The following is a 14,399-nucleotide window of genomic DNA, read 5'->3' on the forward strand; positions in this document are numbered from 1 at the left end:
GAGGTTCTGCAGCATCCGGTCCCGTACCAGCAGACTGAGAGACAGCTTCTTCCATCAGGCCATCAGACTGCTGAACACGTCATAGACACCTCAGCTTCACTACTGGAACTTTAACATTATGCACTCCATACTGTACAGTAATGCCACTGTTTTGCACATGTCTCACTCTGTATATTATATTTTATATATTCTATTCATTGTTTACTCTATTTAATTTGTAAAATATGTGTACACACACACACACACACACACACACACACACACACACACACACACACACACACACACACACACACACGTAGAAAAATATTTAATATACACATCCAGAAATGCATATACTATTATATATTGTACATATATTTATTAGTTTCAGATGTAGCCATTCTTGTATTTTGCTTGTTTACATTATTGTATTTTGCACACCTCTGTTGCTTGTGAAGCTCGCACACAAGAATTTCACTCACATGTGCTGTACCAGTGTGCCTGCACATGTGATGTGACAATAAAAGTGATTTGATTTGATTTGGATGTAACATCCTGGACAGGGAGGAACGCTGGTTTGAGGGCGGAGTCAAGGAGGCTGTTTACGTGAAAAGGGAAAGACCATCTCTGAATGGAGGAGGGGCCTAAGGGTACATCTGTCACCATCTTACATGCTGTGATTGCAGCCATTCCCCAACTCTCTGTGAATGGGACTCATGGACACTGATCAGTGGTTGTTGATCAATGGTCATTACAATCTGCATATTGTGTGTATTTTTGATTTCTTATGTTAATGTTTAGTTTGCGTGATGTTGTCAGTTCGGTTATTTTGTATTTTTGATTACTTATGAAATAATGTTTTCTAGTTTTACTATTAGTTTGTCTTAGTTGAGTCTGAGTCTGGTTTATGTTTCTTGTGGGTCTCTGTGTTTATGAGTTGTTTCCTGTCTTCTGTCTTGTCTGTCTTGTCTTTAACGTGTGAGTTATGTCCGTGCCTTCGTCCCACTTATCTGTTTCCAGTTACCTCTCCTTGTGTTCCTGTCATGTGTTTCATGTCTACACGCTGCATTGTCTCGCCATGTTTCCTGTGTTAAACACTAACAAGGCTAAAGAGTGGTGCTGAGTGTGAAGCTGTCAGCAGGGGGAATAACACAGGGCTGTGAATGAGTCCTGTCACTGTGATCAGGCTCCTCCTTCTAATCCACCAACTTAGTGTTGATGAAGACTAAACAGAGAGATCACAGCTTCTTTATACTTGCTGTAGCTCACAGTTACTCTACACTGCAGATATGACGCCTCTGTTCATCTCAGTGCTGCTGGCTGCTATGTGCCTCGGTATGAACACAACTCTGTTTCTTTGATATCAACATTGACGTGATTCTTTAACAGCACACTGATACTGTTTGTTGGTGTTTTACAGAATGCAGAGCACAAAAAGACAACGTGCTGCAAGCAAAAGGAGAAGAGACTGCTGCTGCAGGAGGCACAGTGACACTTCACTGTCTCTATAACAGCAGTGGAACAACTAATTATCTCTTCTGGTACAAACAGGATGGAAACAACAGCCCCAAATTCATCCTGAGTCGCTATAGTGGGGATGATGGAAACACAGCAGAGGAGTTCAAGGAGAGATTTTCCTCCACACTGGATTCCAGCATCAGATCAGTTCCTCTGAAGATCCAGAAGCTTCAGCTGTCTGACTCTGCTGTGTACTACTGTGCTCTGCAGCCCACAGTGACAGGAAACAGCAAAACTCTGTACAAAAACCTTTGGAGCAAAGACAACAGAATACTCCACAACATCCACTAGAGGGAGCCACACACTGTTACACCTCTGATTCTTGTGTCATTGGACTGATGACAAAGACAACAGAGAAATGAAGCAGTAAAGATCAGAGACAGAGACAGAGCTGCTGTGGAAGCACAAAACTGTTTGATTGGCTCAGCTATTAAACTGGCCCCGCCCACTGAAGTTGAGCTCATCCAATGACATTATTTGTTGGTCATTGTGCTGCAGTGGAAGAACATTGTTCATGTGCTGTCTGTCTGGCTTTAATAACTCCAAAGACATGTTGCTGCACCTCTTTTTGCTTCTATCTCACATTATAGGTGAGTTTAAGAACAGGGATTAAAGTTTAGTTGAAGCTGCTGCATTAAGCAGATATACAGACTGCATTTCACTACTTTTCTTCTTTCTTTTTCCAGGACTAACAGCTGGAGACTCAATCACTCCTCAACAACCTGAAGTCACTGAAACAGAAGGAGAATCTGTCACACTCACATGTAGCTATGAGACAGATGCAGATGGTGTTGAGCTTCACTGGTACAGACATCATTCTGACCTTCAGGCTCCTCAGTTTATACTCTGGAAAGATGCAAGATCATGGAGTGATCAATATATTCCTGATAATCGATATGGATCCCAAACATCTTCTACAACAACTAATCTGACCATAGCAGCCCTAACCCTGGCAGACACAGCTCTCTACTACTGTGCTCTACAAACACAGTGATACAAAGTGTAGAAGAGGCTGTACAAAAACCTGAACACAGATATCTGACTACTCTTCAAAGAGGAGGGAAGTGGTATTCAAAGCACAGCTTCATATCAGATGGATTCTGCTAATTCCTGTTTTATCAGAGTCACTGTGGTTACAGCTGCTAATGAAACACTGTGGGAGGATTCACATGAGCAGCAAATCCACATCAACCACAAACCAACTGCAGGAACGTTCAGACATGAAGACATTTTATTCCTTATTTAGTGATGATGTGTGTAAAAAGCATCAGAAGTCAAATACAGTAACTAGTAATAAACTCCCAACATTGTTGGTGCATTAATGATGTTTTACAGCTGAAAGATTTACTTTGTTATTCTCACATTTTCTCCAGAAGGGTTTAAACTTTTCCTTATTTTGTAAGAATCACCTCTTTGTGTGATGTCATACATACAGTTTCTCCTCTGTGTTCTGATTGGACATTTACAGCAGACGTTGTAAAAGCTCGCTCCCCAATAATCTTTTTTCTGGCTTTAGGAACTCTTAGAAGGTCAGTATCCTGAGATCAGAGCACGGGAAGGAAAATAGAGGTGCAAAAGCTCAGAGAGATATGAAGGCGCCAAAACGTTTAAAGCCTTGTAGGTGAGCAACAGGACCTTAAAATCAGCTTGAACCTGACAATGAACCAGTGAAGAGATTTGAGTCCTGGGGTAATGCACTCACATTTCCCAGTTTTGGTTAAAATGTGAGCAGCTGCATTTTGTACCATCTGTAAACCTCTAAAACTTTTCTTGGTAACCCAGAAAGAAGAGCGTTACAATAATCAATGTAACACAAATGCATGCATAAGAACCTGTGCGGTGTCACGTGATAAAACCTGTCTGACTTTAGCAACGTTCCTTAGGTGATAACAGGTCCTTGTTGTTTATCCGTGAGTTTCTCTGTGAGTTTCCCATTACGTCGTAGCTACTCGGTGCTTGTTGGAAGTTTAGGGTTTTTTTTCGCTGTAAAAAGAAGTTTTCTTCCCACGCACAGCGGACACTAATGTTTTTGTCACTTTTTATGGAATCAAACTCAAAGTAAGGTCAGTACTTCCACGCTTTAAACGCTGCACGCTCATACTCTCTCTGCACTCGATATATGATCCATTGTTGATCTGCACACAGCTGTTGTCACGAACGGCGCACTCACTTACGTCACTGTCATGAGACACTCTCGCAAAAAAAAATCACGGTTTTAGTAACGCAGTAACGCAGCGTTCCTACGATAAAGTAACAGTAATCTAATTACCGTTTTTGCAATAGTAATCCCTTACTTTGCTCGTTACTTGAAAAAAGTAATCGGATTACCCAACTCTGCTAGTGACCCTCGAGCTCCCAGCTAGCTATTGAGCTGGTGGGTAGCAGACGCCTCCGAAAACATCGAAGCACTTTTGCAAATATGGGATATCTTGATAAACCGAGCAGATATTTGATGTTTACACAGCTACTTTCTCGCCTGAAAATATCTTAAAAGTTTATTTTGTGACCCAGAAAGATTAATAAGAGTAATATTAAAAACTTAGTAGCGGCCGCCATTGCTGGAAACTGGAGTTTGGCTGGGCCGCGCTATGAATTCTGGGATATGGTGGGCCACAAAGGACACACCTGACCCATCCTTTGAATTCGGGGAAAAGGGGGACGCATTTTTCGGAGCCTTTGCCGCGTCGCTGTGACGTAATCGGTCTACCAATGCGGCCTCAGGAGGATGCAGCCCATGAATTTGGACACCCTCATAAACTTTTCAGAACCGAGAGACAGCATGCCATGACACCCGGCGCCATCTTTAGCGGGAAAACACTGATTAGTACCTGTACATAAAATAATCAGCTGAAAACAATTTCAGTAACATCATCTTCACTGTAGCTTTCTCTCCACTACTGCACATCAAGTGAAACACACAAAAACACTCAAAGTTAAAGACTTAAAAGATGTGCTTCCATTCAAGGTCAAGCTCTCAACCAGCCTCCACCCACAGCTTATGTCTGTAAATGTTAAATGTTCACAATCGCACGTGAAACTTATCAGGACAAAACATTTATTAGTGGAAGAAAAGAAAATATGTCAAAATGAACCACAAACCAACTGTAGGAACGTTTAAACACAAAGAAACAAGAACAGTTATTAAATAAAGTCATTTAAAATGACTCATCAGATTAAGCTTATTGGATAAAATCTGTTGGTTTTTTTTAGCAGGTTTATCTCTTTAAGGTCAAAAATGTTACATGAAGTGATAAATATAACCAGGAACTCACACGAGCCCATCAGCTGAGTGATGCTCTCCTTCAGATACGTTTGATGGAGCTCATCACTGTTCCAGCTGTAAATCTAATTGACTCTGCTGTGAGGCCCACAGTGACAGCAAACCCACAGAGATGCTCCACTAGAGGGCGACATCATCCAGTAGGCGGGGCTCTCCTTCTGCACTGTGTTCAACCATTGTGTCAATAATAAGTGCTGCTGTGAAGAGAACAATTCTCAGACTGAATGTTGAACATCAGCTAGTTTCTCCTGTTGATTTAAACCTTGTTGTACAGATGGAACATTGGCTGTGGATTATTCTTGCTGCTCTTTTCTTTGGTGAGATACAAACATCAACATGTTTCCTCTGCTTAAATAAATGTGTGAGTCTGATTAATGGTGAGTTTTTAATCATGTTTATTGATCCATCTCTTCCTCTGCATGTTCTGTTCTTCCTCAGAGTGTAAAGGAGAAGACAAAGTGATCCAGGAACAAGGAGATGTCATTGCTGCTGAAGGAGACACAGTTACACTTGACTGCAAATACGAAACAACTTCTGCATACGCATATTTGTTCTGGTACAAACAAGAAGTTAACAAATTTCCAAAATATGTTTTAAGACGTGACACAGCATCAGAGGACAACGATCAAGAGTTCCCAAAAAACAGATTTGATGCTGAACTCAACAAGACATCAGTTCCTCTGAAGATCCAGAAGCTTCAGCTGTCTGACTCTGCTGTGTACTACTGTGCTCTGCAGCCCACAGTGACAGGAAACAGCAAAACTCTGTACAAAAACCTTTGGAGCAAAGACAACAGAATACTCCACAACATCCACTAGAGGGAGCCACACACTGTTAAACCTCTGATTCTTGTGTCATTGGACTGATGACAAAGACAACAGAGAAATGAAGCAGTAAAGATCAGAGACAGAGACAGAGCTGCTGTGGAAGCACAAAACTGTTTGATTGGCTGATCCAATTAGTCCCATCACTTCTCTCTAGTCTAAAAGAAAAGTTGATGCAAACACAAAAATCATAGGACCCTGGGATGAAATGATATCAATGATACTGTCCTCTGTGCTCCAGGCCTGGTGCCTCAACAGAAGGATTGTAGACAGTAACTGCTCAGCGGACTTACAGGCCATTCCAATTAGGTGTAGGTGCTTCTGTCTACCTTGCGAGCTCACTGCAGCCATACTTACCATTGTTTACATCACCCCTGATGCTGAGGTGAGCTCAACACTCAATCACCTCCAACTTGTTATCAGCAGCGAGAGCACTCTGTTGTTGTCGGGGACTTTCATGAGGCATGTTTGAAATCTGCACTCCCCAAATTCCACCAACATGTTGAAGGTCCTACCAGGGGACAGGACCCTGGACCACGCTTGCAGAGCCACACCCCTCTCCCACCTGGGTGTCCTGGTCCTGCTCAGTGACCCAGTGTTTTATGTTGGTTATTATTAAGTCTTTTTGTCTTATTTTGAATCTCTAGTCTTTGGTTTCTGTCTGTGTTCCCTGTCAGACATATCCCCTTGTCAACTCCGTGTCTGTGTCGTTTCCTGTTTTACTTCTGTGTCCTACATCACTGCTCTGCTTTGCGTCCATTGTCTCGTTGTGTGTTCTAATCTTTGTGAGGAGAGAAACTGGAGAGAAGCTGCAGATGTCGGCCAGGACGTGCCCGTTGTCTCTGTGTGGATACAATCCAACAGGAAAGGACTGAAAGAAACAGCTGGAATCCAGATCTTCTTGACTTTATAGTCCCACATGTCAAAAATGTTCAGGGAACAAGACAAAACGTTCACTGTGCTGGCCTTGGTTGCTCCTCTGCTGTAACTTGCTCTGATTTCTACCTGTGGGCTCCGCGGGCCAAATCTAATCATTCCAAGAACCAGAGGCAGTGGCAGCTCCAAAAGGTCCCGGGTGCCTTCTTTTACACTTCTTTGCCGTTTTGCCTCCCCCACTCACTCCTCTGGACATGACAGCTTCTGAGATTACATCTGGTCTCATCCACCGTGACATCCGATCATTGCTGCTGACGTCTATCGACCGATGTCCAGCTTATCATCCTCTCTGAGTTTATTACATACAGGACTTAAAACAAAGCTTAAACTTTGAAATCACTTCATCTCATTTTCTTCTTTTTGATGTTTTACTTCACATAATTTGCCAAGAATTCAATCACACATGAAGGTTCAGTCAGATATGAATATTTTATGGACATAAATATGATTTAATTAATTAATTTATCATGAAGTCCGTCTCACATGAACAGATCTCTTTAATTCAGTTATGTAGGAACACTCTCTCACTCTTTCACTTCAGAACGATAAATCTAACTTTCTCTGAACACTACAGACCTCAGGACGCTCTGTGCTGTTTACATTGTTTTTGTTGCTCCCTCCTCAAACACATCTGGATAATGAGCAGAGTGAACATGTTTATGTGGTTCATAGTGATGCATGTCAGAGTTTACATGGATGAATGATGCTTGGATCTGTGAATACAATGTTGTACAGCAGTCCAGCTTCCTGTGGCTTAGTTCATCAGACTTTGGACCATTTCAGATCTTAAGCTCTCATTAGAGCTCTGAAACGCTGAACTGGACCCAGTTAAACATTAAAGCTTACAGTCCCAAAGTCTGATCACAGATTTGCTTTAGTCTGCAGCAAACAGATTCATTTTATTGTTTTTGTGTTTTTGTAATAGCTGCAATTCATCCATCCACACATCTTCTTCCACTTATCCGGGGCCGGGTGGCAGCGACAGCAGCCTAAGCAGGGAAGCCCAGACCTCCCCCAGCCAAGAGATACAGGCTACGTCCACACTAATGCGCTTTTGTTTTAAAACACATTGTTCACAGCCAATGTTCACATTTTGGACAGAGAGGACAGATGGTTTGAAAGAGGAGTGAAAGAAGCATCTATTTCCACTGTGAGCGACCATCTTTGAACAGAGGGCGGGGCTTACGACACCAACTCTCTGCCATCTATAATCAGTTTTGAGATCCTTCCCAGACGCCTTAACGCCCACTCACATCCTGGGCCATCTGACCTCAGGAATTCGCATGATAAGGTGGGGCCAGGTTTCACAATGAACACACCCGAAACTCTGGCTGATTGTGACCCACACCCAGTTTCACACCTTGGCTCAGGCGATTAGAGGATCATCAGGGGGTCCTTTTGTCCCTCTGTGGGGGGAAACTCCCACTAGGTTTATATCTGGGACTCTCCACCATTTGACCTTAGAACAGAAGAAGCTTCTCGGATGAGAGGTGAAACGTCTTCAAGTAACTTAAAGAAGTCCAGACGCTTTTCTTTGCAAGCTCCTTTGACTACGATGACCTGGATGACTGAGAACCTTCACAGACATTTAAAACACATTGTTTTCTCTCCATTTTGGCCTCCTGTCCACACTGAGACGGCGTGTTCACTGATGGAAAACGCAGCGTTTTGAAAACGCTCTTGAAAACGGTGCTTTCACGCCGCAGTGTGGACAGTGAAAACGGAGACTTTCTAAAACGATGAGCCGCAGCACCAGTCCATCGGTCGATCTCCCGCTCTCTTCTCCCGTCACAAGTTACCATGGTGATGTAGCCAGGTAAAAAAGAACACGTGTGATGAAAACATCTGACCTTTACAACAACATGTGTGACTTTTTTACATGTGCCGAAAAAACATTACGATGTCTGAAAGCTTCCCCGCATGTTTCACAACGATATGGTTTCTCGCCTGTGTGAATTCTTATGTGATCTCTTAAATGAGAGTGACATCTGAACCATTTCCCACACGTTTTGCATTGATATGGTTTCACACCTGTGTGAATTCTGGTGTGCGTCACTAAATTACGATTACTTCCAAACTTTTTCCCACATGTTTTACAAGTATATGGCTTCACATCGGAGTGCGTTCTTAGGTGCTTCTTCAAAAAGCTGCTGCATCTGAACATTTTTCCACACACTGTACAAGCGAACGGTCTCTCACCTGTGTGGATTGAATAATGATCCTTCATTTGATAATTAAACTTGAAGGTTTTTCCACAAACATCACATTTTAAAGACTTACTACTTTTATCAAAGTTACAGTGACTCTCTGACATAGCGGGATTTTCTGCATTGTTGTGACTTTTGTGTCTTTCTCTACTTGATCTTGAATCTGCGTTCTTGTTTCCTCCCAGATCTTGACTGTCAGCTACAGCAAAGTTGTGAGTGAGGAGCTGCTCCCTGCCTGCTTCTGGTTCACTGTGCTCTCCTTCCTCAGCAGCAGTCACCATGAAGGTATCCGTCTCCTCCTTCAGTCCCAGCTGCTCTCCCTCCTGACTGCTGCACAGTTCCTCCTCTTCCTCTTTAATCTGTGGAGCTTCTGGTTCCTCCTGCTCCACACTGGAGCTCCTCTCCTGGTTCCAGAGCTGCTGCTCAGGGAGAACCTCCTCCTCTTCCTCACAGACCTCCTGCTGTGGGACGTCTGGAGGGACAGAAGGAGATAAGAAAAAGAAAATCATCTGAGTAACTATTACTAATAAAGTATAATAATAAAGGAGAATGGCCACAAATTCAGGCTGCGAGAGTGAATTGTCCCACTCCAGAATAAAGCTCATCAACAGAGGGACATCAGCAGTAAGGGCAGAGCGAGGATGAACTACCAGCTGCTGTAGAAAGGCTGTAATAAATATCCTGCAATGAGCTGATAAATAACCGGTGAGGTCTCAATGGATCCTAATCTGTAAGATGAGGGTTAAAAACTGAGAAGCTGAATAATTCACTGAACTAAGTAAAAATAAGTTGCTGACAAACGTTACTAAATGGAAGCAGGTGCAACAAATCAAACGTGAGTTACATCCAACATTCTCCAGCATGTTTATAATCACATCACAGGAAACAGAACTTTTGACCTTCTCGATTCATCTCCATAATGTTCATAACTGCTGTGATCCTTTGTTCATTACGTGCTGCGGGCTTTTGGGTGGCTCTCAGCACATTCTAGCTTTAGCTTCAACCACTTTGCCTTTGTTAGCTTCTTTTAAATGACCATAGGTTTTTTTATTAAGCATGTTTTCATGGACACGCCCTAATAGCTGAACTAAGGGGAAGTTTGCATCTTCACTCACAGTGAAAAGCTTCCAAGCTAACAGCATGTTAGCATGTGACAATTTGGCTAAACCACTGTCTATGGCCAACTGCAGCCCGCGGGCCATTTTTAATTGATTAATTAATTTTATAAATAGAATAGAATAAGGCCGCACTTCAACTTTTGCTTGAGTGTATTGCACTTCTTCGTTTTAACACCAGGGGAGCTGCTGTTGATCAAGGCTCCACCAAAAAGGACAATCACAGAAGAAATGTACCCCAAGTTACTAAACAGGTCAGAACCAAAGAAGCCAAAGGTAGAAAGTGAGTGCAGAAAATTTCAGACACGGTGGGAGAGTGAAGATTTCTTCAAAGAACTCAAGTGTGTCTGTTTGATCTGCACTGAGACTGTGGCAGTTATGAAAGAGGATAATGTGCGACATCATTATGAAGCCAAACATCAGGCCTGTGCATCCGACACTGGTGCTGAGCCAGAGCAGACATTAACTCTCCCGCAGGGTCAGCAGCAGTATTTATCTCGTGCTCGAAAGGTCCAGGAAAAGGCTCCGATAGCCGCTATGAGGTCGCCCAACTCATCGCGAGACATGGCGAGCCTTTTTCAGATGGAGACCTCATAAAACACGGCCTCGTTAAAGTCACCGAAATAATGTGGAAAAAGTGCAGAACTTCAACAACGTCAGCGTGTCCAGAAATCCAGTCGTGCGACGCACTGAAGACTCGTCAGCCAACATTAAACTGCACCTGTCTGACAAAGCTGTGCTTTTGATTTTGACTCCATCGCATGTGATGAGAGCACCGACGCCACAGACGCCGCACAGCTGCTAATTGTTGCTGGGAGTGGACGAGAGCACGAGCGCCTTAGGTGAGTAAAACTATATTCCACAGTACCCGTGTGTTAGGTGCAGGTACACATGCTTCAAATATCAGTAATGCGCATCGATTCTGTCACTACTCTGCTTTTGTGCACCACTTTCTTATCTGCGTTTTCCTTGTTAACACACAGAGCACACACCGCTGTGCACAGCGCACGCAGTCAGCTGATCTCATCTGATGCACATCTGCTCCTTGATCAAGTGACATTTGTCCGGGTTTTTGGCACGAGTGGCGTCGGATCAGCACCGCAGCTGGACGGCCCGATTTACAAACCCAGCGCAGCTGATACTCACCAGAATAATCTGCTAAAATGATGCACTCCTGTTATTAAGCCCAGTTCAGTCTGTTAATGTTGATAACTGTTTCAAACGGACGTTAACAGGTGTGTTGCTGAGCCTAATAACTTAAATAACAAGCTTTATTTATTGTTTTTTCTCTGTGCTGTAAATCTTCAGTCCAAGAAGAAATCTGAGGCTGCTGTGAAAACGAGCTACCAAAGCTTTTTCTGGATAAATCAACAAAGATCCGTTTATGGAAAGATGGGATGAAGGCAGTTTTGTCTTTAATTATATTCAACAATATAACATATTTGACCACTTTTAAGTGATTTTTCTAACTTTAATACAGTAAAGTTAAGGTTATATACCTCATTTCTAGTAACTGGCCCCGCCCCTCCTATATTTTTATGTATGTTGGCGTCAGTGAAAACGTTTGGACACGCCTGGTTTAGGGCTGTTGATATAACCATATATATCGGACGACGATATAAAAACATCTGTCGTTTGTTTCGTGGTGTCGTAAAATAAACGCCCATTAAGTTGATTTTTAATTATGATTTTAGTGTTTCAATAGTAACCAAGTGAAAAGTGATGGAAAACCACCATCAGAGTTCAACAGTGATTCAATATCAGACTCTAACGCTGTTCCAACAGAACTGCCTGTTGTTGATTTAACATTGTTTCAATGGATATGTGCTCTCCCGTCATGTCCCCTCATGTAAAATGTGCTGTTCTTCTTTAAACACAAACGTAAGTAACAGCTGATTAACATTAAAAATCTTTGAATTCGAAGGAAACCTTTCCTCCGGGAGCAGAAACAACATGCTGACACATGTGAACAGCTGAAGGCTGCTGCAGCATTGATCAAATTAGGTTTTTAATATCGATTCTCTTCCAAACCCCAGCAGTCCAGTGTTGATTTTAGGGGTCTGCAAAAATAAAATAGCAGCGTTCTAACGTCTCACCTGCTTGTTTTTACTCAATAAGCAGCGTGAGCTGTGCATACATGTATACGATTTTTATTAAGAGAGATTAAGCTTGTGTTTCCTTCATGAAGCTTATTAGACATTATGAAACAGATCAAGTGCTCAAAATACCTTTTTCATACATCTTTTTTCTTAAAGAAATCTACTACGTCACGTGTAATTTCCATTGCAAATATTAATCACAGTTCAGCAGGGATGCAGTAAAAACTCTGTGTGATGTCATCAAGTACGCTGCTGCTCAGCTGTGGAATGATCGCGCTGTTTTCTCGCACTCTCGGGAAGTCCGGACTCCCGTGTGAACTTACGAAGTCTGGACTGGCTGCACGAGTATTGAGAAACGGCCCATGAGTAAAATTCCTCCCTCAGAGGGACACTCACCTGTCCTGTGCAGCTTGATTTGGGGTTTCCAGGTGATATCCAGCAGTCTGCGCTGACGCTCCATCTCTTCCTCGTACTGCACAGGATCATTATGAACTTCAGGCTCCTCCTTCAGTCCCAGCTGCTCTCCCTGCTGACTGCTGCACAGTTCCTCCTGTTCCTCTTTAATCTGTGGAGCTTCTGGTTCCTCCTGCTCCACACTGGAGCTCCTCTCCTGGTTCCAGAGCTGCTGCTCAGGGAGAACCTCCTCCTCCTCCTCCTCACAGACCTGCTGCTGTGGGACGTCTGGAGGACAGAAGAAAGAAGTCACAACCACAGAAACATTAACAGGACTTTACAGCATGACTGCGTCGCTCGTGTGTGAGAGTAAAGCCGTCCAGTCAGCTGTAAGTCACTGATCTCAGATCTGCATTTATTCAGACGAACATCTGGAAGGTAAAGCCCCCTCAGCACAGCAGCAGCACCGCACTGCCACTACAGTTCATAAATTCAATATTAGGTGTCACTGTGCCGAGCTGCACATTAAACTCTGTGTCACTTCTTTCAGTCGCGTCCGTGACTCTGAACAACAACATGGTGGACTTTGTTGTTCTCACACGTGTGTAAATGTGACCACAGGAACCGTGCACGTGCTGTGTACCACTTTAGCTTTTATGTGACATCATCACAAAGGGCCCGGGCGACCACTCTGACGTCACTGATGGAGAAATAAAAAAGACGTATTGTTATGACGTTAACACTGAACTCTTTACAGCTCTGCAGAAGAAGAAAGGAAACCAAGGAAAAACCTTTTCAGGCTAGATTACTGAGTTTAGAAGGTGCACCTGAACGCACCATCAAACACACGTTTCACCGCCAAACAAAAAGTTTTTCAAACGATTCACAGGATTGAGTGATGGATCCAGGTCAGAGAAAAGCTCAAATCCAGGCTGATTTCAGCGCCTGCTGTTTGAATGCAGCGCAGCGCAGTCCTGTCCTCTGTTTGCTCTTTGTTAGCTCACATCTCCAAAAAGTCCTCACAATCAGAAACGTCCCGCAGAGCTGTGATCAGGATCCTCCCTCAGAGGGACACTCACCTGTCCTGTGCAGCTTGATTTGGGGTTTCCAGGTGATATCCAGCAGTCTGCGCTGACGGTCGATCTCTTCCTCGTACTGGACGATCGTTTTTTCAAACTCCAAGAATATTTGTTCAGCAGCAGCAGTTAGTCGCTCGTTGATGAACTCTCTCAGATACTGAACTGAAGGCATCGTTGCTGCCGCGGCTCACACACTCAGCTCACACTCTCGGCTCACACAACAACATTATTAGTGCCTTTCCTTTATTTACTTCCGCCTGTGTCACGCGGTGAGGTTCCGGCAGAGCACGAGTGTTGCCTTTAGTTCCTCTTCAAAGTGTCAGTTTGTTGCAGTAAATAAATAAAATGTTCTGAGCTGCCGTGAGAAGAGAAAACAGATCCATAAAGACCTCTGTGCAAGCTCCGTGTTTGGCTGTTTAACTTTCAACAGCAGCACGAAGCACAAACTATGCAGGATCTCCTGCAGACACACCAGCTGTCATCAGGATTTAACAGGAAACATCACATGAGAGCAAAAGCAGCTCCTCCTCCTGACTGCAGAAACCTGTCTGACTCCAGCTGTGAACATCAGACCACTCACAGCTAACTCCCAGTGAGCATCACTTCCAACATTTCTCCTCTGGAAACATGGAAAAACTGTCTGTGATCTGGATCTTTGCAGCTCTCGTAGGTACATATGTTTCTGACAGGAACACCTGAAATTCAAAGACATGTTTACAGCGTTACAGATCCAGTTTGGACTTTCTTTGAGCTCACTGTGTTTTTCCAATGATGGACATGTGACTGTGGAACAGAGCTGTAAATATAACATGTTGTTTCATCAGCAGGTAACAGCTTGGAAGATGATATTACTGCCAGCAGTGCTGAAGTGTTTTCATCAGAGGGCCGTACAGTTACTGTGTCCTGTAACTATTCAGTTCAAGCTGATAATCTCCAGTGGTATCGACAGGATCCTGGATCAGCTCC

At 43.4% G+C, this 14,399-nt stretch overlaps 1 protein-coding gene and 1 gene segment (V, D, J or C); one reads left to right on the top strand and one right to left on the bottom strand.

Moving 5' to 3' along the window:
* The first annotated feature begins 1,035 nt into the window (after window positions 1–1,035).
* On the top strand, window positions 1,036–1,798 carry LOC146686831 (T cell receptor alpha variable 19-like). The segment is given in 2 exon segments: window positions 1,036–1,317; window positions 1,403–1,798. Coding segments are annotated over 2 exon segments (435 nt in total).
* Window positions 1,799–4,549: 2,751 nt separating this feature from the next.
* Window positions 4,550–13,707, bottom strand: LOC146686832 (uncharacterized). The gene is made up of 3 exons (XM_085440248.1): window positions 13,434–13,707; window positions 12,358–12,642; window positions 4,550–9,219 (listed from the first exon to the last, which is right to left on the bottom strand). Exons 1-3 carry the CDS (start codon window positions 13,603–13,605, stop codon window positions 8,393–8,395), a joined length of 1,284 nt encoding a protein of 427 aa, XP_085296374.1. The 5' UTR covers window positions 13,606–13,707; the 3' UTR covers window positions 4,550–8,392.
* Between the last annotated feature and the right edge of the window lie 692 nt (window positions 13,708–14,399).

Source organism: Copadichromis virginalis, linkage group LG18 (genome assembly GCF_057382275.1).
Source record: "Copadichromis virginalis isolate Kocher_CV1m ecotype Utaka linkage group LG18, C_Virginalis_male_GT1.1, whole genome shotgun sequence".
In the NCBI taxonomy this organism is placed as follows: Eukaryota; Metazoa; Chordata; class Actinopteri; order Cichliformes; family Cichlidae; genus Copadichromis; species Copadichromis virginalis.